The following is a 23230-nucleotide window of genomic DNA, read 5'->3' as shown; positions in this document are numbered from 1 at the left end:
ACATGAAGAAATTCGAATAGCAATTACCACTTTGAAGAACAACAGAGCGGCGGACTGCTGGAGAAAATAATTCGAGCTGAATAGAGAATGTACAAACTTAGAGTGTACAACTGCTGGCATACACCGATGACATCCATATCATTGGACATATCAACCGCCCCGTTAATTTTTCTTTCGCCAGTTTGGACAAAGAAGGGCAGGAAATGGGTCTGGTAGTGAATGAGGGCAAGACGAAATATCTCCTGTCAGCAAACAAACAGTCGTCGCATTCGCGAGTTTTCTCCCACGTCACTATTGACAAATATAACTTCCAAGTCGTAGATAATTTCGTCTACTTTGGACTGAGTAGGGAACTGAGAAGTAAAGTTTTCTCTCGACGAACCAAATTCTACAAGTCACTCATCATCTTCGTCTTACCATATGGTGTAAATGCATACACGATGAAAACATCTACAGGATCGACGTAACGAGTTTTCATGAGAAAGGCGAATACCGCAGTCGATGGAATTCTACGACGACATTGACACAGTTCAGTGAATTAAGGGGTTAGGAGTAGTCAGAGGCACGAAAAAATGAGAGTTTTTTTTTGCTACTAAATCATGTTATTTTACATATCGTCACCTGAAATGCAAAATAACGTATCATCAAAAAAATCGAAATTGAGTGTCTTATTGATTACGCTTCACTACTTCAAATTATATACATAATATTACATATGTTCAACATTTTCTGGTTCTGCGGTCATATATAAATCAGTATTAACCAATATTAATATTTTGTTTCACTCATGTTCGATTTTATTTCGTGTTTCATTCATGCCACTGTAAATTTCTGAAAATGTTGTTACGTTATTTTGCATTTCAGGTGACGATATACTTCATCAATTCCTTAATTTTAGTTTTGCTGTTTTTTAATTGTAGCATGCCTCGTCCAGTTTCAGCTTTTATTTTAATGTTTTTATCCAGCTATAGGTGTGGCACAAACGTGTATTTAAAATGTATACATAGCTTCAGAAGCTGCAAAGCTGCTTTAAGAACTTGAATTATTACATTACTACTTAATAACTTTCATTAATCGCTTAAACTTTTTTACCGTTAATGTTTTTTACAAATAGTATATACCTATAGTGGGACACCATCAAAATATCTCGTTAGATGACGTGCATATAAAGGGACAGGGTTTACACAGACATTGCAACAAACTTTTCACCAATGCGTATTTGATCTCTTGTCTTTAGTACTGTTTGGATAGCAAATTTTTGTAAAACTACTCATTAGTTAAGGAATAAAATTACTGTGAAAGCAATAAGGATGCGTGTATTTAAAATCTTTAAAACTATTAATATTTATGAAGGGGTCAGTAGGGTAATCTGGCCGGTTTTTTTGAAATTTTTTTTTTCATAGAAATTTCTATTCCACAATAAAACTTTTTTCACACATGAGATATATCGTGGAATGTATAAACAAATTTTTTCGCAATTTTTTGATGACATCTGTCGGAGAAATGGTTGGGTGAATGAGATGCGTTTTTCACTGGCGGACACGATTTCTCATGTTTGAATCATCTGAAACACAAAAACTTAATTTATTCTTAAATAGTACGTGAATGGTTATCATCCCTATTAGAATCATGAAAAAATGTTGATGAATAAAAAAACAATTAACGTTTTTTTTTTTTAATTTTTCCCCATGTTTATTTACATAAATTTTATTCATAACATTGTCAATAAATTATAAAAAATGTTGAATTGTGAAATAGGGATCGTCCCGGCGTTTTGTGAAAATTAAAAAAAAAAAAAACACAATATTAAGCAAATCGGTTGAGTAGTTCGACCGGAATCATGTCCGCCAGTTTAAAAAAGTGTGTTTTTGTTAAAACGCGTTTAACAATTTGAGCCCCGCGTGCCCACCCGTGGTCATTTTTTTTCTGCACCGGTGGACGCATGCTGACGAAGGGTTGTGCTTTAGTTGACAAGCTGGTTTGGTTGTTTTTGTTTTATTGATTGTTTACTTAGTTTTATTTGTTTTTTTTTTGCGATTGAGGTGGCTTTGTGATATTTATTTTTGATAAACCAAATGCATTTTTGTTACTTTTTTTTGTGACCACCGGTGGTCACATTGTCCCATAATGAAAATCCACCAATGTCCACGGGTGGTCACATTGTCCCAAATCGTCAAAACATAAATGTCCACCGGTGGTACACGCGGGGCTCAAAGTGTTAAAGTTTAAGGTGTGCACTCCGCGTGCTCCGAACGGTATTATTATTTTTGGGCCTTTTTCAAAACCTTCAAACTGTAAAGTGGGTTTCTACATTAATTCTAAGGGTATAAGGGAACAGAAAATGCAAAAAAAAATGATAAAAGATTACCTACTGAACCCTTAAAAATAAAAAAAAGGCATATTCTAGATAACTTACCATTAGCAAAGTGTTACCCCATTGACTTTTTATAAATATAAATTTTTTATAAAAAATCGCTTCTGATTGCTCTTTCCAACTTATTCGAGATTTCTGTGACTCAAACGGTGTGTACGCAGGAGTTTCTTTATCCGATCCTATACCATCCACAACGTCAATTTCAGATAAACAACTATTTAGAGTAAATATTTTTAAATAACAATTTTAAAAGTTTTACAAAATTAGCCGCATACTTTAGAAAAACATCCTCCAACGAAGCATCAGAGATAGAAATTGAATTAATACCCAACTCCCTCTGCCTACGCTCTAATTGTTGCAGTACTTTACTGTATTCACTCTGGTTTTCGTATGGTAAGCTAATGTGCAGTGCAGGCAGGACTACGGTCTGAATTTTTCAAAAGTAACATAAATGAAATAATTATAGTTAACAGCTTATATATATTCCGAATATAATTACCAAAATTTTTGAGGCAGGCATTTGTTGCTGAATTATTTGTAGAATCTCATCCTTAAATTGATCTGTACTTATGCACAATTTTAGTACATATCCTTGACCAATTTTGCGTTTCAGTTCTAAAGGTGACCCAGAGCAGTGAACACGACCATTAGCTAGTATGGCGATAGTGTCACCTAGCACTTCCGCTTCTTCCATGTGATGCGTAGTTATCAAAATGGCTTTTGATTTCCTCAATTTAAGCAATATGTCCCATAATTCGCGGCGTGATTCGATATCTAATCCAGAGGACGGCTCATCTAAAATTACGACTCTAAAGTACACAAAAAAAATAAATAGTATTATATACTGTAAATTTAAATTTTAAAACTTTTTAAGGAATATTCCACCGAGACGTTTTATAGTACCCACAATATGTAGGAACACTAAGTATAATAGTCGCTTGGCAGCCGTATAGGATGGAGGATGGAGTCATGTGTAGAAGTTCACGCAAGTGAGGAAAGTTCTCTGATCGCCATTCACTTGAGAGTGGCCAGACACGATTCTTTTACATATGGCTCAAGCAGCTCACGACTTCCGGCCTTTGACCAAGTATCCTCTTGGTAGCCTAAGAACATCCGTTTGAAGGCGAGATAAAGTGAGAAGGCGAAACATCCCTTACAAAGGGTTGTGCGCTAGGTTTGGGACCCGCCACGTAAAAAAAACACCCCCAATGAAAGGAAACAACAAGCATCGAATGAGAGATCCCTCTTTTAATGACGACCATGGCAAACGAATTATGGACAATGATTTAAGGGCATGCACCTGGAATGTCCGGTCTCTTAATTGGGAAGGTGCCGCTGCCCAGCTGGTTGATGTCCTCGTTAGAGTGAAGACTGGCATCACCGCCGTCCAAGAAATGCGATGGACAGGACAAGGACTGAGACGAGTAGGTCCATATGGCATTTGCTACAGTGACCACATAAAGGAGCGCAAGTTTGGTGTGGCATTCGTGGTGGGAGAGAGACTTCGTCGCCGAGTACTGACATTCACCCCGGTGGATCAACGTGTAGCCGTAATCCGCATCAAAGCGGGGTTCTTCAACATATCGCTGATTTGCGCCCACGCACCGACGGAAGAGAAGGACGATGTGACCAAAGATGCCTTCTACGAGCGCTTGGAGCACACCTATGAGAGCTGCCCCGCCACGATATCAATATCTTGCTTGGCGACTTTAACGCCAGGATGGGCAAAGAAGGTATCTTTGGCACTACGGTCGGTAAATTCAGCCTCCACGAGGAAAAATCCCCAAATGGGTTGAGGCTGATCGACTTCGCCTAGGCCCGAAATATGGTTATCTGTGGTACTAGATTCCAGCAAAAGAAAATTTACAAGCTACCTGGCTGTCTCCGGATCGAAGAACCACCAACCAGATCGATAATGTTATGATAGACGGAAGACACGTCTCCAGTGTTTTAGATGTGCGTGTGATCCGAAGTCCTACCATCACCTCGGACCACTATCTTGTTGCAGCCAAAATTCGCACCCGCCTCTGTGCAGCAACAAGCACACGGCAAGAAACACAAGGAAGATTTGACGTCGAGAAGCTGCAATCACAACAAACAGCCGAACGATTTTCTACTCGGCTTGCACTCCTCGTCTCTGAGAGCACTCGTCAACAACTCGATATAAGGGCACTGTGGGACGGAATTTCAAACTCCTTACGTACAGCTGCAACCGAAACCATTGGTTTTCGGAAAGTGCAAAAGAACAGCTGGTACGACGAGGAGTGCCGTGTTGCAGCGGAGAGAAAACAGGCTGCCTACCTCGCAACGATACGATTGACCACAACACGTGAAGACGTGGTGTGTGTCGATTCTCCTTTAACGGGTCTTTTACAAAATTTGGCGTATAGTGAATATCTGGTCGGTTGTTGATTTTCCAGGTCTAAAGCCACAGTGATAAAATCCAATCAGTTTGCTGATGGTGGGCTTTAAATTTTCACACAATACGCTCGATAGAACCTTATATCCGATGTTGAGGAGGCTTATCCCACGGAAGTTGGCGCAGATTGCGGGGTCTACTTTTTTGTAGATTGGGCATAGCACACTTAAATTTCAACCGTCGGGTCATTCACTTGGAAGTGGCCAGAAACGATTCTTTTACATATGGCTCAAGCAGCTCACAACTTCTGGTCTTTGACCAAGTATTCTCTGGGTAGCCTAAGAACATCCGTTTGAAGGCGAGCTAAAGTGAGAAGAAGAAAGGTTTGGGACCCGCCACGTAAAAGATAGTACCAATGAAAAAGGTTTAACAAAATATTATAATTAAAAAAGTCGGATTTAAAACATTATTTTCCATATGTGTGTCTAAACTGTTTTATGTAGAATCATTAATATTTTTTATTATAATTTCATTATCTTTAAAAATATGTAAAATAGGAAATATCTTTTAGTTTAATACACGGTGGCGCAAAAGTAATCCTCCTATCAAAAGATGGTATAGATTTTGCAATTGACCTCTAATGTCAGTTCTGTTTTGACATTTGTGTAGTAAACACATGCGAAATTCACGTAAATAAACAATGGTACGCTACACTCGGTTATTGGTGACTATTTATTTGACCAATAATCGGTCGGTGACTTTGACACAACGTGAATTTCGTCGCAGAGTTCCTAGCCGTCCGCCGCCTACTGGTGAAACACAGGGACGTTTCGCCGCTCGTCTCGAAGAGACTGGCACAACACGAGATGCTGCAGAGAATATTGCTGCTGTTGCCGAGGATGTCATGGAAGCGTCGTGGATTTGAAGATGTTTCCATACAAAGTCTAGACGGTGCATCAGCTGTTAGCTGCTGACCGCCAATCGCGTCTAACATACGCTCAAGCCATCCCTAATCACCATCAATAGGAACGGGATTTTTTATCAAAAATAATCATGAGTGATGAGGCCCATTTCCATCTTAGCGTGTACGTAAATAAGCAAAATTTACGCTTCTGGGGCGGTGAAAATCCGCGTGTAACCCACGAAGAGCAATTACACCCGCTCAAAGCCACCGTATGGTGTGCTGTTTTCGTGGTGAGCGCTACAGAGAACGGATCAACGAGTTCTTTTGCCGCAACTTGATGAATTGGGATTGGAAAACATGTGAAAGCATGGTGCAACGGCACACACTGCACGTGCCACAACCGATATGCTGAAGGATGCATTTCCCGGGCGCCTAATCTCCCGTTTTGGCGATTTGCACTGGCCAGCAAGATCGCGTGATTTGACCGCTCCAGACTTCTTTTTGTGGGGCTTTTTGAAGTCGCTGGTTTATGTCAACAAGCCTCAGAGTCTTGCAGCTCTTAAAGACAATATCCGTCAAGAACGTGAGGACCTATCGCAGGAAATTCTGGCCAAAGTGATGGAAAACGCCATAAAAAGGGCTCAAATGTCAATCAACTGTGGCGGCGGCCATTTACATGATATCATATTCTCGACTTGATGTAAAAAAAAAATTGAAAAGACCAAATAAAAATAATTCACAAGTAGAATCAAAGTTTTTCATTTTTTTTTTTAAATTACAGCCAAAAAAAACATCGGAAGATCGTCGCCAAAAAGTATTGAAATTGAAACATATGATTATTATTACTTTCGTAAGATAAAAGGGAAACCTGTAATTTTTGGATAAACACTTAAATTTACGGTGTGCCTAAACTTTTTTGATTCACTGTATCTTTCAAGGACATCAGATTTTCAATTGTAAATGAATGTTGGTGGATACAACTTATTTTACCGGATTTGCCCAAAATTGGAGAATGCATATTAATGTATTTTCAAAATCCGTTTTTTCTACTTCACGATATTTTTCTCTAGAAAATATATATTTACATCCACGAAGTGTAATGTATTGTGTCGTAATCAAAATATTGTTACAACTTACTTTGTATTACCCGCAATCGCTATTCCCAGGGCTAATCTTCGTTTCATACCACCGGATAAACAGTTTCCGAATTCTTTTTCCTTATCTTGTAAATTGAGCTTAATTAATAATTCATCTGTAATTATGGCGGCATCATGCTTTGACATTCCTCTAATCTGAATATTTATTTCAAAATTATTACATTATTAAATATATATATTTCTGCAATAATTTCATATCAAAATAGTTTTTTAAATAAATTCGTTAAAAAAAAAACAAAACAAAATTAAAGAAAATTTTAAAAGGGAAAAAGATACCTGAGCGAAAAAATTAAAATGTTCAGCGCAAGTCATATAAGGCATGAAAACACTCTTCTGTGGGCAATATCCAATTAAATGACGATATGAGCCAACCTCATGCTCTCCACATACCGTTATTTTACCCGAATCTTGAAGTTCGGAGCCTAAGATTATAACAACGAATAGAAGAATTAATTGTTGAGAAATACACTGGGACAAATGTTTTAATAGAGGATTATATAATTGTCGGTAAATTAATTTACATGATTAAACGGTAGTTTAATTGTCTTTTATATCGGTATTCTGCTTGAGACGATTGTCTCATGTCTCTAATTTTCACAATCTTCATTTAGTGACTCTGTTAGTCAGGAGTCTCATTTTGGTATTCTGGCAGATACAGTATATTACTATACAAAATGAGACTCCTGACTAACGGGTCACTAAATTACTATTGTGACAATTAGAGACATGAGACAATCGTCTCACGCAGAAGTCTTAGTCTTAAAATAGTTTACAATGAACTGGCATATATTATTGGTCTAAATCTCAACGCTATCCTCAATCTCAATCCTATCCTGTCCGATAGGTTTGAGACTGGTGACCTTTTATATTTAGTGCTAATATTACCTGTATCAGTTAAAGATCTTCAAATATGCAATATTAGGATCAATCAATTAATTATAGAAATAAATACAAACTTACCCATAATCATATTCAATGTCGTCGTTTTACCTACTCCATTATGTCCCAGGAGTACAGTAATTTGTTTATTCTTAATAGCTATATTAAGACCATCGGAAATAATTCGCATAGGTTTTTTAAACGATTTATGAAGGTCTTGAATGATAATGGCATCGGTTCCAATTTTGCTGGTTGTATACTCAGTGCTTGGTTTATTTCTTCTCCATAATGACTATTAATTCAAAACATTCAATAAATTTTAAGTTTGAGTAAAATATGAAATATTTTTCACCATGATAGGAAGGAGATATGGCCTTTGTAAACTACCTGGGCCAGGAAATACATATGCCAAGTAATTATATAACATTGCATATATTAAGCACTGGGCTATAAAAATGCAATAAACGGATATCACTGTAAATGATGATTCTGTTATGTTTATATTAAGTACACTGGGGCCAACTTCACGATCTAAGGTGGTAAACAATTATATTATTAGATAATATGTCTTTGGCGAAAAAATACAAATTACACTTATTGGTGAAGATTTGAAAATTTTTAATTCCCTCCATGAATGTTTTCGTGCTAAATATGTTTGCTAATGTTGAAACTTCTCCTTTTGAGAAGTATAGAATATATGGCGCAACCAACATTAAAAGTCCACCAACTTTGGCATGAAATACTGAATATATTTTATTGTTAAATTTTTTGTATTCATTAAAAAACAGTTAACTTACCTGAGTGAAAAAATACTGATATCAGATACGTGTAAGACATAGCAGAAAGTATGTAGAACACAAATAGTACAATTATATATCCGACAGGCACAATTTCACTGAAAGCCTGATATATCCCACCAGCAATTAGCACCACCACGGTAAACACTGCATACATAAATAATCTGATCACGAAAAAGCTAACACCATTCAAAAAATTCATGGGAGTTGCAATTGTTAAAAATTCCTAAATTAAAGTATTAGTTTATAATCAGTAATAAAACACTCAGTTTTGTATATGGGTTTACTACCTTGATACCATTTTGTTTTTCTTCGACAAGAGGTACAAGAAACGTACTAAGCAGTAAAACATTAAAAATAACTGAATATAAGGAACCAAACCAAATAATACGCTGAGAATCAATTGTTTCTTGCGCAATTGTAGGCATTGAAGCGATTTCAAAGTCGAAGTTAATTGCTTTGGGACTGTCTTGAAGTGTTATAAACATTCTATCAATTGTGTGTTGAAGGGTCATAAAACCAGATCGTATGTAGTCATCATCATCTATAAAGATTATAACCGTTTTTTTTTATTTTTAATATTGTTTGTTTTTTATTTTGTCGAAAGAAAATATTTGTATGTGCTATCTTGATGAACTCATTACCTTTTATTCCAGCTACCTCTTCGTCATTAACATAACGCTTCTTTGGTGATATTCTTATACTTGTTGAACTTATCGAATACTTCAATTTCTCGCGTGATGCATCAGTCGGATAATTTAAGAAGTTCACAGCATAACAGTTCCCTTTACAGCTGCGCTCCATTTCAAGAATCATCTCACTTGAGTTACCAAAGAACCTGAGACCTATATATCAAAATACAAATCGTGTGTAGAAAACGTTATGAGGGAAATATTTACAGATTTATTGAAAAGATGTATTTCTATTTAGGAACTATGCCATTACACTATGTTAATTGTACATTTTGACATAAATAAGACCTTGTCATTTAGAGCTACAGAATTCTAAAAAAACAGAATAATCGAAGCTATTTTTTATAGGTAAAAATATTCTGTTTTGAAACGAACACCCCCCTTTGGAATTTTTTTTTTGGAAACAATGGCGTTAGAATTGTGTAAATTACCACTAAGAACAAGACAAGCTTAGTTAAAAATAAAAATGTAAATGTCCTTCTTTGTAAAGACACTGCTCATATATTCTTGAAATTTGTAAAAATCAAAGGTGTAGCAATATTTGCAGGTGTTTGGTAGAGTTACTTTTATTTTTATTATTAATACAAAATGGTATAAAGCAAACGTGTACGGATTGTCCTAAAAAAAGTAAGAGAAAACAAGAATAAAGTAGCGGCGGCTATCTCTTCAGTCTTCTTGAGGTGGTTAAAATGTGAGAATGCCGGAGACCTGCTCAGGCCTTAAGACTCACAGGGAGCGCTATACTGCGACACAAGTCTCCACGGCTATGCACATAGTTCACGCGCCGCGCCGCCACTCAACCCGAGTGGCCAACAGAGGACCTAACGGTCTGCAGGAGCTCAAACAGGCAACATAGCTCCCACTCTGACTTGCTCCCCCTTCCAATCCTCCTGCAAGAACCAACCGGCTACACTTCGTTCCTCGCACAGTCTGTTCCGTGTGTCACCGTGTGACCGTCATACATCGGAATGTTACATCAGTTAAGTGCAATTCCTGCACTGGCTGGTGTCACTTCCCGGCGTGTTCCGGCTTGCGCACCACACGTGAGTGGAGTGAATCGTACGTTGCCCCATGCTGCAGGAGTCTGCCCCCGGAACTCATAACAGTGATGTCGCCAATTAACACCCCAGCGCGATAATCGCCACTGCGGGTTCTGCAGCTGCAACAATTACCACCTACACGTCACTCCCTCACCCTCAGGATCACCTACGGACACCCGCGACAAACTCGAATACTTCAATTTAACTGCAACGGACTCCAGAGCAAGATCGAGAAGACAGTTGCACTTATGAATCGGGAACGTGTATCGAAGCTGCGGTCCAAGAAACCAAGCTAAGCAGCCGCTCAGATCTTCTGAGTTGTGCCGGTTTCAACGTGCTACGTAAAGATCGCGAGCGAGATAATGGTGGTGGCCTAGCATTCATATTGCACAACACCGGGCAGTATCGTCAAATCGATGAAGACATCGACCGCAGGGATACTACCCTAGAATGTCAAGGCATAGCTATTCGGTCAGGTGATATCGAGCCCGAAATGTTTAATATATACATCCCCCAGTTACATGTCGCCCTACAGGATATCACCCGAATATAGGTGCGCTACTTCGTGGTGAAAACCGTTTGGTACTAGGCGACTTTAACGCGCACTACAATCTTTGGCATTCTTACCTGTCAAATGATCGTAGGGGATGGAACTGGCGGAACAGATTGACGATTCGACATTCTGCACAATGAATGATGAAGCCCCCACCAGAGTTATGGGCACCTGTAATAGCTCCCCTGATATTACCATTGCTAGTGGTGGTCTGATAAATAACCTGGCGCACTATGCAAACTCTCGCATCAGACCGTCTGCCCATAATTATTTCTATCGAGAAGCCTCCTGATTTCGTTTTTGTGGACAACCGTACCTTCATTAACATTAACAAAGCTAATTGGGTCGGCTTCACAGAATTTACTAAGAGCACCTTCAATGCTATACCTATTCCTACGGACGTATGCGTTGGCGAACGTCAATTCCGCAAGGTGATTGCAGCAGCTACCGTTCGCTTCATTCCGGCTGGAAGAATAACGGAAATCCGGACCAATTTCCTAGCCGCAGCAGCAGTTTTAGCTAACGAGCGCGACACCTTACGCCATGCCGCTCCCGGGGATTCCCGAAGAAGGGATCTCAATTTGGAGATTCGGCGTATGGTAAACCACCATAAGCGGACGAAAAGGATAGAGCACCTGAAGTCCTGCAACCTCTCCACCGGTGTGAGTAAGCTTTGGGCTACTGTCAAAGTTTTGTCTAATCCGAAGAGACATGAAGACCGAGTTGAAGTTCAATTCAATGGTCATGCCTCTTCGGACCCGAAGAAGTGCGCGAGCTATCTTAGCCGGCAGTTTACACTGCACCCTTCGGTAGACAAAGGCAAGAGATGTGTTAACCGACGGCCTCGCTAAATGCCAAACGACTGCGCGCCGCTTACTTTCACCGATGAGGAGGTTCAGGAAGTCATCAATAAAGCAAAATACTCCAAACCCATTGGCCCTGATGGAATTAACATGCTAATGCTGAAGCATCTAGGCTCGACGGGAGTAAGTTATCTCACTCTATCAGGTCCTCAACCTGCCACTGACTACTCTTCAAATTTCCGATGTGTGGAAAATCGGAAGAGTGGTCCCACTACTGAAACCTGGGAAACCCGCCAACAAAGAGGAATCTTATCGCCCGATAACTCCCCTCCTCTCCCCAGTAGTAAAGACACTTGAGGCCTTGCTACTCCCGACTTTCACTCACCACCTAAGCCTAGCCAGTCACCAGCATGGATTCCGAAAAGTGCACAGCACCACCACAGCACTTTACGTCATAAACGATCAGCAAGACATTGAAAAAACTACGCTTCCTCCAGGACTAAAGAGGTGGACCATGTACTACCTGAGTGGTCGAAACTATTTCAAAACCATCTAAACTGAGAAGAATTAAAAAGAGGGTTTCGCAGGGTGGTGTCCTCTCCCCGCTACTGTTTAACTTCTACATCTCGAAACTCCCACAGCCACCAGAGGGAGTTTCCATTACCTCGTACGCTGATGACTGCACGATATTGACGTCGGGCAATGGAATCGATGGCTTGTGTTCGAAGGTAAACAACTACCTCTCCGACGTTTCTCGTTTCCTCACTGCACGGAACCTCACACTTTCCTCCACCAAATCCACAGCGACCATATTTACGAACTGAACGAACTAATATTGCTTGAACTAATATTGCAGTCGATGGCGTCAAAATTCCGACTGTCAATATTAGGTGTAACCTTCGATAGTCTATGCTCCTTCTCTCCCCATACGACCGCGATTATCACCAAGGTACAGGGAAAAGACAAAGAAACGTTGTTGGCAACTTACAAGGCAATCGGCCGACCGGTCCTCAACTACGGAGCACCAATATGGTCGCCTGGATGCAGTGGTACGCAGATGAGGAAACTTTAGACCTGTCAAAATACTGCACTCCGGACCACGACGGTATGCCTTTTGATGTCCCCCATAGAACACCTTTATAGTGAGACGCTTATGCTCCCAGTTAAGGAGCATAATGAACGACACTCCAGGCAGTTCCTGCTTGGATGTTTTCGTAGAAATCACCCTTGAAGCCATCTGCTTGGAGCGGAACCGCCTCCTATGAGCATCAAAGGGTCTTTCCTGGACTACGTCGACGACGTCGTACAGTACGCCGACCAGACTTCGGACGCAACTGACTGTCGACAGATACTGACCGCCATTCACAGTGGAGCCATCAACACCTTCACCGAGTCCCTTCCCGTTAATGGCGTTCTTAGAGTCAAATCACCACCTATAGCAAACGAAGAGCTCCAGTTGTTGCGAAAAATGCGAGTTACCCTAGCGCAACTTCGTTCTGTATATTGTAGCAGATTAAACTCCTACTTATCCAGAATAGACCCTGACATACCAAATGTATGTCCTACATGCAACGAGTCTCCGCATGATACTGACCACCTCTTTGCATGCCCTACAAACCCCACTAATCTAACACCCTCCTTCCTTTGATCCGACCCCGTCGAAACAGCACGTTTCTTGGGCCTATCGTTAGATGACGTCGACGACAACGCAAATGACCCTTACCATGCTAACGGGGATTAGATAACCGTTAAACAACAACAACACAGGTGGCGATAGTGACCTTGGCTGAAGCGTCACAAAGAGGAACCGGCGTCATCATCGGTTCCGACGCCAATTTGCGACATTCAATTTGGGGTAGCTTGGACACTAATAACAGAGATGAGTCGGTCTTTGATTTCATTGTTAGCGACCACATTTTCATTTGTAATAGAGGAAACTCTCCTACATTTGTGACTGCAGGCACGGAGGACGTTCTTTATCTCACCTTGGAGTAGTATGAGATTGCCCCACTGATCTCAAACTAGATCTTTAATGATCACTCTCTTTCTGATAATAGGTATATCGGGTTCAGTCTAGTCGAAGAATGCCCACCTAGAAAGTCTTTAAGATATCGTAGGAGTACAAACTGGGAAGGTTACCGCAAGAGGCTCCGACAAACTCTCCCACGCGCACCGGGGAGGACGCATTAGTCACACCGACGTGGTGGACGGGTGGGTCGAAGTCTTCAGCTCGGAGAGCAAAACTGATGAAAAAAGACTAAACAAATATCAACATAGCAATCTTTAGCATCAATCTCAACATCGTCAACCTCCATAAATCCCAATGGACGTGGATCGACTTTGTCATAGGAAAAATTCAGCAATTGTTAAATGACGGAATAACACAGCCAATAATTCCTAAAAAAAAAGGCACCGAAAACAAGGCAAGCCAAAAGGAAAATTGTTGTTGAATTCTCGAAAAATAACGCTAATTCAGAACGAACTAAAAGAAGACATCATTTGAAACACGAAAAAATAATTAAGTATATAGTGTAGAAATGTATTAATAATAAACATAAAAAAAATTAATCAAAAACAAACGAAAAGTGAAAATTTCCACAAACACAGCCAATAATTCCAAAAAAAAAAAAGCACCGAAAGCAAGCCAAAAAGGAAAATGGTTGTTGAATTCTAGAAAATTGACGCTAATTAAAAACAAAATTGTAAGAGAAAAGAAAGCATCATAAGAAACATGCAAAAATAATAATTTACTATATAATATAAAAAGGTATAAATTATAAACACAAAAAATTAATCAAACATATACAATAATTAATTATTATAAGCCGACTTCAAGGCTAGAAGTTTTGAAATGAGGACATTTCATTTTAACAGGGGGAAGAGTTAAGGAAAGTATTGCTTATAATACTTGTAGTAATAAACATTAAAACAACTTTTGTTTCAGTAAACAGAATGCGTCATGGAACAAGTGAAATACACTATCACTACAACAAACAATCTTAAACAAACCAACATCAAAACAGCTTTATGTTTCAGTAAACGAACAACATTAAAGAAAAATCATCAAAACAAGCTTATCTTGGAACAATAGAAGTGCACTATCAGTACAACAAACAATAATAACCCAAATAGTTATTTACTAGTAAACAATCAGCATCTCAATAGTATAAGTAGCACTAAGATTTATGTAAACAAACCTAAACAAACAATATATGGTATTATATCTAAACAAACTATCAACAAGTAATAGGTATCATACTAGTTAGTATAAATAGAAGTAAGAACCATGTAATAAGTTAGTCTTAAGAGTATAAATAAAGAGTACACATTTCGGTGCAGCTCAAAATATGCTTTGATGATTTGCTTAAAAAACTTGAGGATCGTGGTTGCCGGGTGATTGACTATGCAGATGATGTAGCACTTATGTTCAAAGAAAAGTTCCCAAGTACGAGTTGACGCAGTCGCGTCGAAACAACCTGGCCGTCGGAAGTGGTCTCGCCATCAACCCAAGTAAAAATGAGATGGGTTTATTCCGTAGAAGATATAAGATCTCTTTTGCACCGCAGCCGCAAAAGGGAGACATTCTCCTCCAACTGGCGTAAACAGTAAAATATGTGGGGCTTATCCTGGATGGGAAGCTTTCACGGAGCCGAATATCGAAAAGAGAGGAAAAACGACTTCTATGGCCCTGAACTGTTGTAGAGGAGCTGTTGGCATGAGGTAGGGTCTCTCATCGAAAGTGGTCCTCTAGTTCTATGACACCATAGTCTAGCGCATTATGTTCTATGGAGTCTTTATGTGGTGGATGGCTTTAGAAAAGACCACACTTGCATAGAAAATCGAGCGTGTTCAACGGCCGGCGCTCATAAGCATTTAATTCCATTTTGAACATAGTGTCCGTAGACATCGCCGTAAGGTGTATGGCCGCGAAGTGGAACGCGTATCTGAACACTCGGATATCCTCACATACTTTGACTTCATACCGGATCATCGATATCATAGAGTCGCCAAACCCATATCCCGACATTGGGAGATATGGGTGGGAAGAAGCCGTTGGAGGAGAAGGGCAGTAAGCTTCTTTAAGGATGAGTCAAAGCTCGGGGGAAGGTTGGTGGAGGGGTTTACTGTCGGGAGCTCTCTATCAACTTCAGTTTCAGACTTCTTGACTATTGTTGTGCCTTCCAAGCCGAGGTTACACCCATTAACGTAGCAGTAGACCTGCTGCTCCGGAGTACAGCCTCTTTTAGAGAAGAGACCATTCACTCAGATAGCATAGTGGCGATACGAGTACTAGCCTTGAACTCGAAAGCATCGAGTGTCTTTGCGATAAGACTCGTGTAGGTTCCGAGCCATAGTGGAATCGCAGGAAATTGTAAAGCTGATAAGCTACCTAGAAAAGGCAACTTAGAACCGCTATCGCCAGAATGGGAGCGGGTCGGCGCTCCCGTATCCTCTTATGTTCTACCACTGGATCGATGGACTTCGCGGAAGCTTGGCCAGCGCTGAGCCACCATCGGTACTTGCGCGGTTGCAAAACCATTTTTGCCCATGGTTGATCGCAGGTGATCTATTTGCCCTCTGAAAGACTATCCTCATTCTCGTTGTGGGGTTTTTAACAGAACATTGCCTTATTGGAGTTCATGCTGTAAGGTTGACACTTTATCAGACGCCGTTTGCAGAAGCTGTTTGGAAGAAGATGAGATGGAAACAACTTCCCTCTTGACTTAAACACTTGGAAGCGAATACTCAAACATCCCACCGATGCAACTTGGTTACGAAGCGTTTTGCTAATCTTTAAGTCTGAACACAGGAGTTCTTATTTTCTATGGCTTCACAAAATACATGTATATAACCTAACATTGGGCAGATTTCCACAATTTTTCCAGCCGAAGCAGCCGTTTTAGCAAATGAGCCCAACGATGGAATCAACATGCTTATGCTAAAGCATCTAGGCTCGACGGGAGTAAGCTATATTACCAAGGTCCTCAACCTGTAGCTGACTACTCTTCAAATAGCCGATGGGTGCAAAGTCGGAAGAGTAGTCCAACTGCTGAAACCTGGGAAATCCGGCAACAAAGGTAAGTCCTATCGTCCGATAATTCGCCTCTCGCCAGTCTCACCACCTGAGACTAGCCAACCACTACCATGAATTCCGAAAAGTGCACAGTACTACCACAGCACTTAGCGTCATAAACGCTCAGATAGTTCGTGGCCTCAACCAGAAACCACCATGTGAGAGTATGATCCTCGTAGCGTTGGACTTGTCAAAAGCTTTTGACACAACACTACTGTAGGACATGGAAAAACTACGCTTCCTCCAGGACTGAAGAGATGGACCATGAACTACCTGAGCGGTCGACAATCATCCGTACTATTTCGAGGTGAAACCATCTAAACTGAGAATAATTAAAAAGGGGGTTCCGCAGGGAGGTGTCCTCTCCCCGCTACTGTTTAACTTCTACATCTCGAAACTCCCACAGCCACCAGAGGGAGTTTCCATAACCTCGTACGCTGATGACTGCACGATATTAACGTCGGGCAATGGTATCAATGGCATGTGTTCAAAAGTAAATAGCTATCTCTCCGACCTTTCTCGCTTCCTCCCTGCACGGAACCTAACACTTTCCCCCACCCAATACGCAGGGACCATATTTACGAACTGGTTGAAGGAGCATATACTTGAGCTTAATATTGCAGTCGATGGCGTCAAAATTCCGACTGTAAATAATCCTAATATGTTAGATGTAACTTTTGATAGTCTATGCTCCTTCACGCCCCATACGACCGCGATTATCGCCAAGGTAGAGAGCGCAACAAAATCCTCAAGTCGTTAGCCGGCAGCACATGGAGAAAAGACAAAGAAACGTTGTTGGCAACACACAAGGAAAACGGGAGTCCGGTCCTCAACTACGCAGCACCAATATTTTCGCCTGGATGCAGTGGCACGCAGATCAGGAAACTTCAGACCTACCAGAACACTGCACTCCGGACCACGACAGGATGCCTCTTCATGCCTCCCATCGAACAACTACATAGTGGGGCGCTTATGCTCCCAGTTAAGGAGCATAATGAACTCCTCTCCAAGCAAATCACACTTGCAAGAGACGAAGAGCTCGAGTTGCCGCGAAAAGCTCGAGTGACCCTAGCTTCGTTATGGATGCTATAGCAGGTTAAACTACTACTTATCCAGAATAGACACCGACATATCCAATATATGTCCTGCATGCAATGAGTCTCCGCATGACACTGGTCACCTCTTTGCATGCCCTGCCAACCCCACTCATATAACACCGCTTTCCCTTTGGTCCGACGCCGTCGAAACAGCACGTTTGTTGGGCCTCCCGCTAGATGACGTCGACGACAACCTGTCCTGCACTATCGTTGTCCCGAGCCTAGATGCCTTAGCATAAGCATGTTGATTCCATCAGCACCAATGGATTTATATGATTTCGCTTCGTTGATGACATTCTGAACCTCCTCATCGGTGAAAATAAGTTGGACGCAGTCTTTTGGCATTTTGGGCAACCATCGGGTAACGCGTTGCAAAAAGGAAGTGTTGAGTTGTTTCCACCTCATCTTCTTCAATACAGCTTCTGCAAACGGCGTCAGATAAAGTCCCAACCTGACAGCATGATCGGCAATGTTCTGTTAAAAACCCCACAACTAGGAAGAGGATAGCATTTCTGAGGATAAAGAGATCAGTATATCTCCAGCGATCAATCTCGGGCAAAAAGGGTTTCGCGAAGTCCAGCTATCCAGTAATAGAACACAAGAGGATACGGGAGAACCGACCCGCTCCCATTCTATCGATATCGGTTCTAGGTTGCCTTTCCTAGCTAGCTTATCAGCTTTCCCCCAAGCCATTCTTAAGGAAGGTGAAGGCCACTGCCCTCTCCTCCAACGGTCAGAGCTCGGTTTGGCGACTCCATGGTATAGATGATCCGGTATGAAGTTAAAGTGTGTGAGGATATCCGAGTGTTCAGGAACGCGTTCCACTTCGCGGCCATACATCTTTCCGTTGAACGCGCTCGATTTTTTTTGCAAGTGTGGTTTTTCTAGAGCCTTCCACCACATAGAAACTCCATAGAATATAATACGTTAGACCCCACCTCATGCCAAGGCTCCTCTACAGCAGTTCAGGGCCATCGAAGTCGTTTTTGCTCTCTCTTCGATATTCGGCTTCCGTGAAAGCTTCCTATCTAGGATGAGCTCTACATATTTCACTGTATACGCCGGTTGGAGGCGAATGTCTCTCATTTGCGGCAGCGGTGCCACCGGGTTGATGGGGAAACCACTTCCGACAGATGAAGTTTCGCAAAATTGAGACACTTATCCCCAAACGATTTTATAAAAATTTAGATATTATTTTTTAAATGACAATTTTAGGTACTTTTACTTAAAAATTTGTTTTTCAGTTAACCATTGAAGATAAATTAGTGAAACTTTCGGGATTTGGTGGAAAATATTTATTTTTTAATATAATAATAATTGTAAATAATAAGAAAAAACAAAAATAAAAATTTACAAATTTTGACTTAGTGAAAGTGGGTTTTATTGGAAGTGAACTCATTGCGTTTTAAGTGTGAGTATGTTTGTGTTGTTTGAACAAAGAGCCAACATTAAATTTTAGTTTTAAAATTGGTAAAACTTTTACCGAAACGCTTCAAATGATGAAACAAGTTTATGACGATGATTGCCTATCCCGTAGCAGATTGTATGAGTGGTTTCAACGTTTTCGAAGTGGTCTGTGAATTCATAAAAATCAGCCGAAATCATTATTTAAATTCATGGAAATGGAATTGAACATCTCCAAAACATCGATTTATCGCATTTTGAGACCATCTGATGAAAGGTGTGTGCACGGTGCCCAAATCGACTGACGACCAAAAATTGCTCAGATGCGATTGACGCTTATGACCGATTATTTGACCAAAAATCACATTTTAACCATTAACCACTCTCTGTATTCACCTGTTATGGCACCGTGCGACTTTTTCCTTTTCAGAAAAATGCATTTGCCCATAAAAGTCCATGAAAAGGCTTGCACCGGCTTACTAGCAGCCATACCGGCCAACGACCTAAAATACTCGTTCGACATGCTTTTAGACCGTGCAAAAAACTGTACTGAAACAGAAGGAGATTTTGCCGAAAAAAACCATTTGTTCTGTTTTTTTTAAAGTCCGGATAACTTTGGAACGCACTTTGTATATATGTATCTACATTTATAAATAAAAATGAATCGCCAAAATGTATGTACGCTCATGACTTTCATACGACTGAACCAAATTTGATAATTCTTTTTTTAAAATGTTCGTTGGGTTCAGAGATGGTTTCTGCGGAGAAAAAAATTCGAATAATTGCCGGAAAACCCCTAAAACAGCCCTTTTATTTTTCTCATACAAACGAATGAATGTTTGTTTTTTAGTAACGCTAAGAGAACGGCTGAACCAATATTGATGAAATTTTCAAGAGAATGTTCTGTGTGAATCGGGGAAGGTTTAGAAATAAAAAGTCTGTATGTCTTTCATGAGGAAAAGTCGGAAATTTGAAAAATTCCAAAAAGTTAATTTTTTCCATACAAATTTTTTTGTTTTGTTTTTGAATTATTTAAATCGTTCAAATTTGGCGTTTGCTTCAAAAATTTTTGAAAATTATTCAGTGAAAATGTTATGTGTGTTGCAAACAAAGTGATCAATTACAGATTGAAATTTGTTACGATGCCATGAAGAGGTCGCGCTAATATCGGTCGGCGTTCTTTTTGGCATCAACATACATTAGCAGCCCAAGGCACATGTACGAGTACTCCCAGAATGCGATGCCATACGTGCGGTATTATGCATCGCGGTCAATCAGCAAGCGATCGTCACGATGTCAGAGCAAGACTTTTCAAGCAACAGCTTCGATGGACTTTATCTTGAAGCAACATATATATGGTGCAGTCAGTTGCTAGATGTGTTCTGTTGAGTGGCAAAAGAGAGGTTTGCCGCACGCATACATTCTTCTTTGGATGGTGGTTACACCAGATAAAATTGATGAAATTATGAGTATTTAATTATGCGGAAATTCCTGATGCAAAGAAAGAAGATTCAGTATTATACAAGTGATGAAAACCAATAAGGTTCATGGAACTTGCGGACACCACAATCCCACTTCGATTTGTGTGTAAATGCACGAAACAGTATCCACGTGCTTTTCTTTTGGAAATGATGGATATCCACTGTATCGGCGTCGCTCACCAGACGACAATGGCGTGAGTTAGAGGCGTGAATATCGAAGTTGACAACACATTGATCGTACTATATTCACCATCATTGTCTAATTCACATTCAAAACTCATATCAATGTTGAGTATTGCAGTTTGGTGTAATCGATAAAATACGTTTGTATGTACATCACCAAAGGAAGCAACATGGCGTTATTAGTCTTGAACGATGTGCAGTTCACGTTACGGTTGATACGTGAACTGCACTAAAGCACTTTGTATTTACTTTTGCAATTCATGAACGTTTTCCGACTGTTGTGCATCTAGCAGTTAATTTGGAGAATGACCAAATAGTGTATTTCAACCCAGAGAATACAATACAGCTGGTGGAAACACCGCCAGCACCGCCGCTCTCAGTGATCCGTTTGCGAGAACATTGCTCTATTCGGAAATATCTTGATATTGTACATGGAAAGCATCGTCGCAGAAATACTTACGCAGAAAGCAAGGCCAACCAGTAGATGAACATCCAGGTGTATTATCAACTAATACATTAGGACGAATTTACACAATCCACCCGAAAAATTACGATTGTTTCTACCTTCGGTTGCTATTGATTAATGTACGTTCCACTTCATTTGAGTCATTGCGTACTGTGAATGATATGGTGTATGCAACTTTTTGAAAAACAAGCCAGCAATTACAATTGCTGGAAAATGATAATCACTGGAATGCAAATGAAGTTCACATACTTTTCGCCATAATCATTTTGAAGGTTTGATATCAATTCCATCTGCCGTTTATCGATTCACGAAAGATGAACTCATCACGAATGTAAATCCGAATATTGGCCAAATTATCGTTACTGCGATTCCTTAAGTGTACGCGCAATGTTAGCTGCCAAAAATACCGATGTTGTTGACTTAAACTGGAAAATTCAAAAGACGACGCCGTGAATTATACAATGGAAATTCTAAATTCTTTGGAGAGGATTGCTATGCCATCGCATTATTTGCGTCTCAAAGTTGAATCTGTCGTTAATCAGCCCTATCACGCAATCCATCGTAGCAAAGCTACGAATACGAATGTCCGCTACGAATACGAACAATTTGCTATCATTGAATTCATGTGAATTCGAAACTTTTGTTGCCAGACTTAATTTTGAATTTTGACATTTCGAAATCAGCTGTGTAGAAGAAAATATAAAAATTAGGATTAATAAAAGTGGAAACGTTTATATTCAAATTGACTTAACGAACAAAAAATATGTATTCGCTAACGTTTTCATTTATGTTGCTTGAGGAAGAACGTGAGAGAAGTCGGCGTGATATAAAAATTCACCGAAAATCACTGAGGGACAGGAGTAACCCTTTCGATGTGGACGAAACAATGTACAGTTCATAAATCCATAAAAATTCATTGTTAAATTTTATTAAAATTATTTTTCTAAAACAGGTTTATTAAAAACTATCGCTTAAATAAGGCGGCCTTTACGTATGTCCTCGATGTTCTAGAGAGGAATGCAAGTTCTTCAAGATCGTCGTCTATATCTTTACTTCATCGATTGTCTTCAGTTTTACGGTTTTTAGCTGAAGGAGGCTATCAGCATGGAGTGGGTAAAGACTTCGATATTCCAATGGCTCAGTCAACATTTTGTTGCATCTTAAAAGAAGTATTGGGATTGCTTCAGTCTCATTTGTGCCCTCAGTGGATAAACCTCGATTTAAGTGATGTTGAAAAAAGGGAAGCGAAAAAGGATTTTTTTTCAGAAATATGGATTTCCAGGCGCGATTTTATGTGTAGACGGGATTATAACCGCAAAGGATACTTTAGTATCAATGCCATGATTGTAAGTTTGGTGACAAATTCGCATTTCAAACATCTTAATCAATGTTTTGCAGATATGTGACAATAAAATGAAAATACGTTATGTGAATGTTCAGTTTCCTGGCAGCAATCATGACTCTCACATATGAAAATTTATTTCTCCGTTAGCACAAACCTGTCGTACAAAAATTCCGCTAAACCTAAAAATTTTCCGTTCCGAGTGAATTCAGTGATCGCAACTCTACGAATTTCGAACTTACTTTCGGAACTGTTCGAATTGCATGATAGCAGTTTCGTAACTTTCCCGAAAAAACACTCTACGATGGATTGCGTGATAGGGCTGATTATGTTTCGCAATCTTCATGCGCCGAAACTGTGTAATGGAACCCGACTGATTGTGATGCACCTATCGAATACAAGGGGCAGAATGCTTGATTCTACGAGTTCCTTTGAGTTCTATTGATTTGCCATTTTAGCTCAAACGTATTCAGTTTCCAGTAAAAATTGCATTTGAGATGACAATCATCATTACACAAGGATAGTCGCTAGAAATGTATGGCATAAATTTGGAACTGCTATGTTTTTACACGGCCAAAAATACGTGACGTGCTCACGAGTTGGAAAACTATCTTCTCTGTACATT

The 23230-nt window shown here is 40.0% G+C and overlaps 1 protein-coding gene across 2 annotated transcripts in view; it reads right to left on the bottom strand.

Moving 5' to 3' along the window:
- LOC105226157 (retinal-specific phospholipid-transporting ATPase ABCA4) overlaps positions 1-23230 on the bottom strand; it is a 47268-nt gene that overhangs the window by 6913 nt on the left and 17125 nt on the right. For both annotated transcript variants that reach the window (XM_011204960.4, XM_049462340.1), the window contains exons 3-13: positions 9115-9315; positions 8761-9014; positions 8471-8696; positions 8266-8415; positions 8026-8204; positions 7755-7965; positions 7071-7216; positions 6775-6929; positions 2874-3183; positions 2650-2801; positions 2417-2588 (exon numbers count right to left, since the gene is read on the bottom strand). In XM_011204960.4, the coding sequence (XP_011203262.2) occupies positions 2417-2588; positions 2650-2801; positions 2874-3183; positions 6775-6929; positions 7071-7216; positions 7755-7965; positions 8026-8204; positions 8266-8415; positions 8471-8696; positions 8761-9014; positions 9115-9315 (2156 nt within the window). The remainder of the gene's footprint in view (positions 1-2416; positions 2589-2649; positions 2802-2873; positions 3184-6774; positions 6930-7070; positions 7217-7754; positions 7966-8025; positions 8205-8265; positions 8416-8470; positions 8697-8760; positions 9015-9114; positions 9316-23230) is intronic.

This window comes from Bactrocera dorsalis, chromosome 1 (assembly GCF_023373825.1).
Source record: "Bactrocera dorsalis isolate Fly_Bdor chromosome 1, ASM2337382v1, whole genome shotgun sequence".
NCBI lineage: Eukaryota > Metazoa > Arthropoda > Insecta > Diptera > Tephritidae > Bactrocera > Bactrocera dorsalis.
The sequence above is the reverse complement of the archived record's forward strand: the minus strand, read 5'-3'. Positions and strand labels throughout refer to the sequence as shown.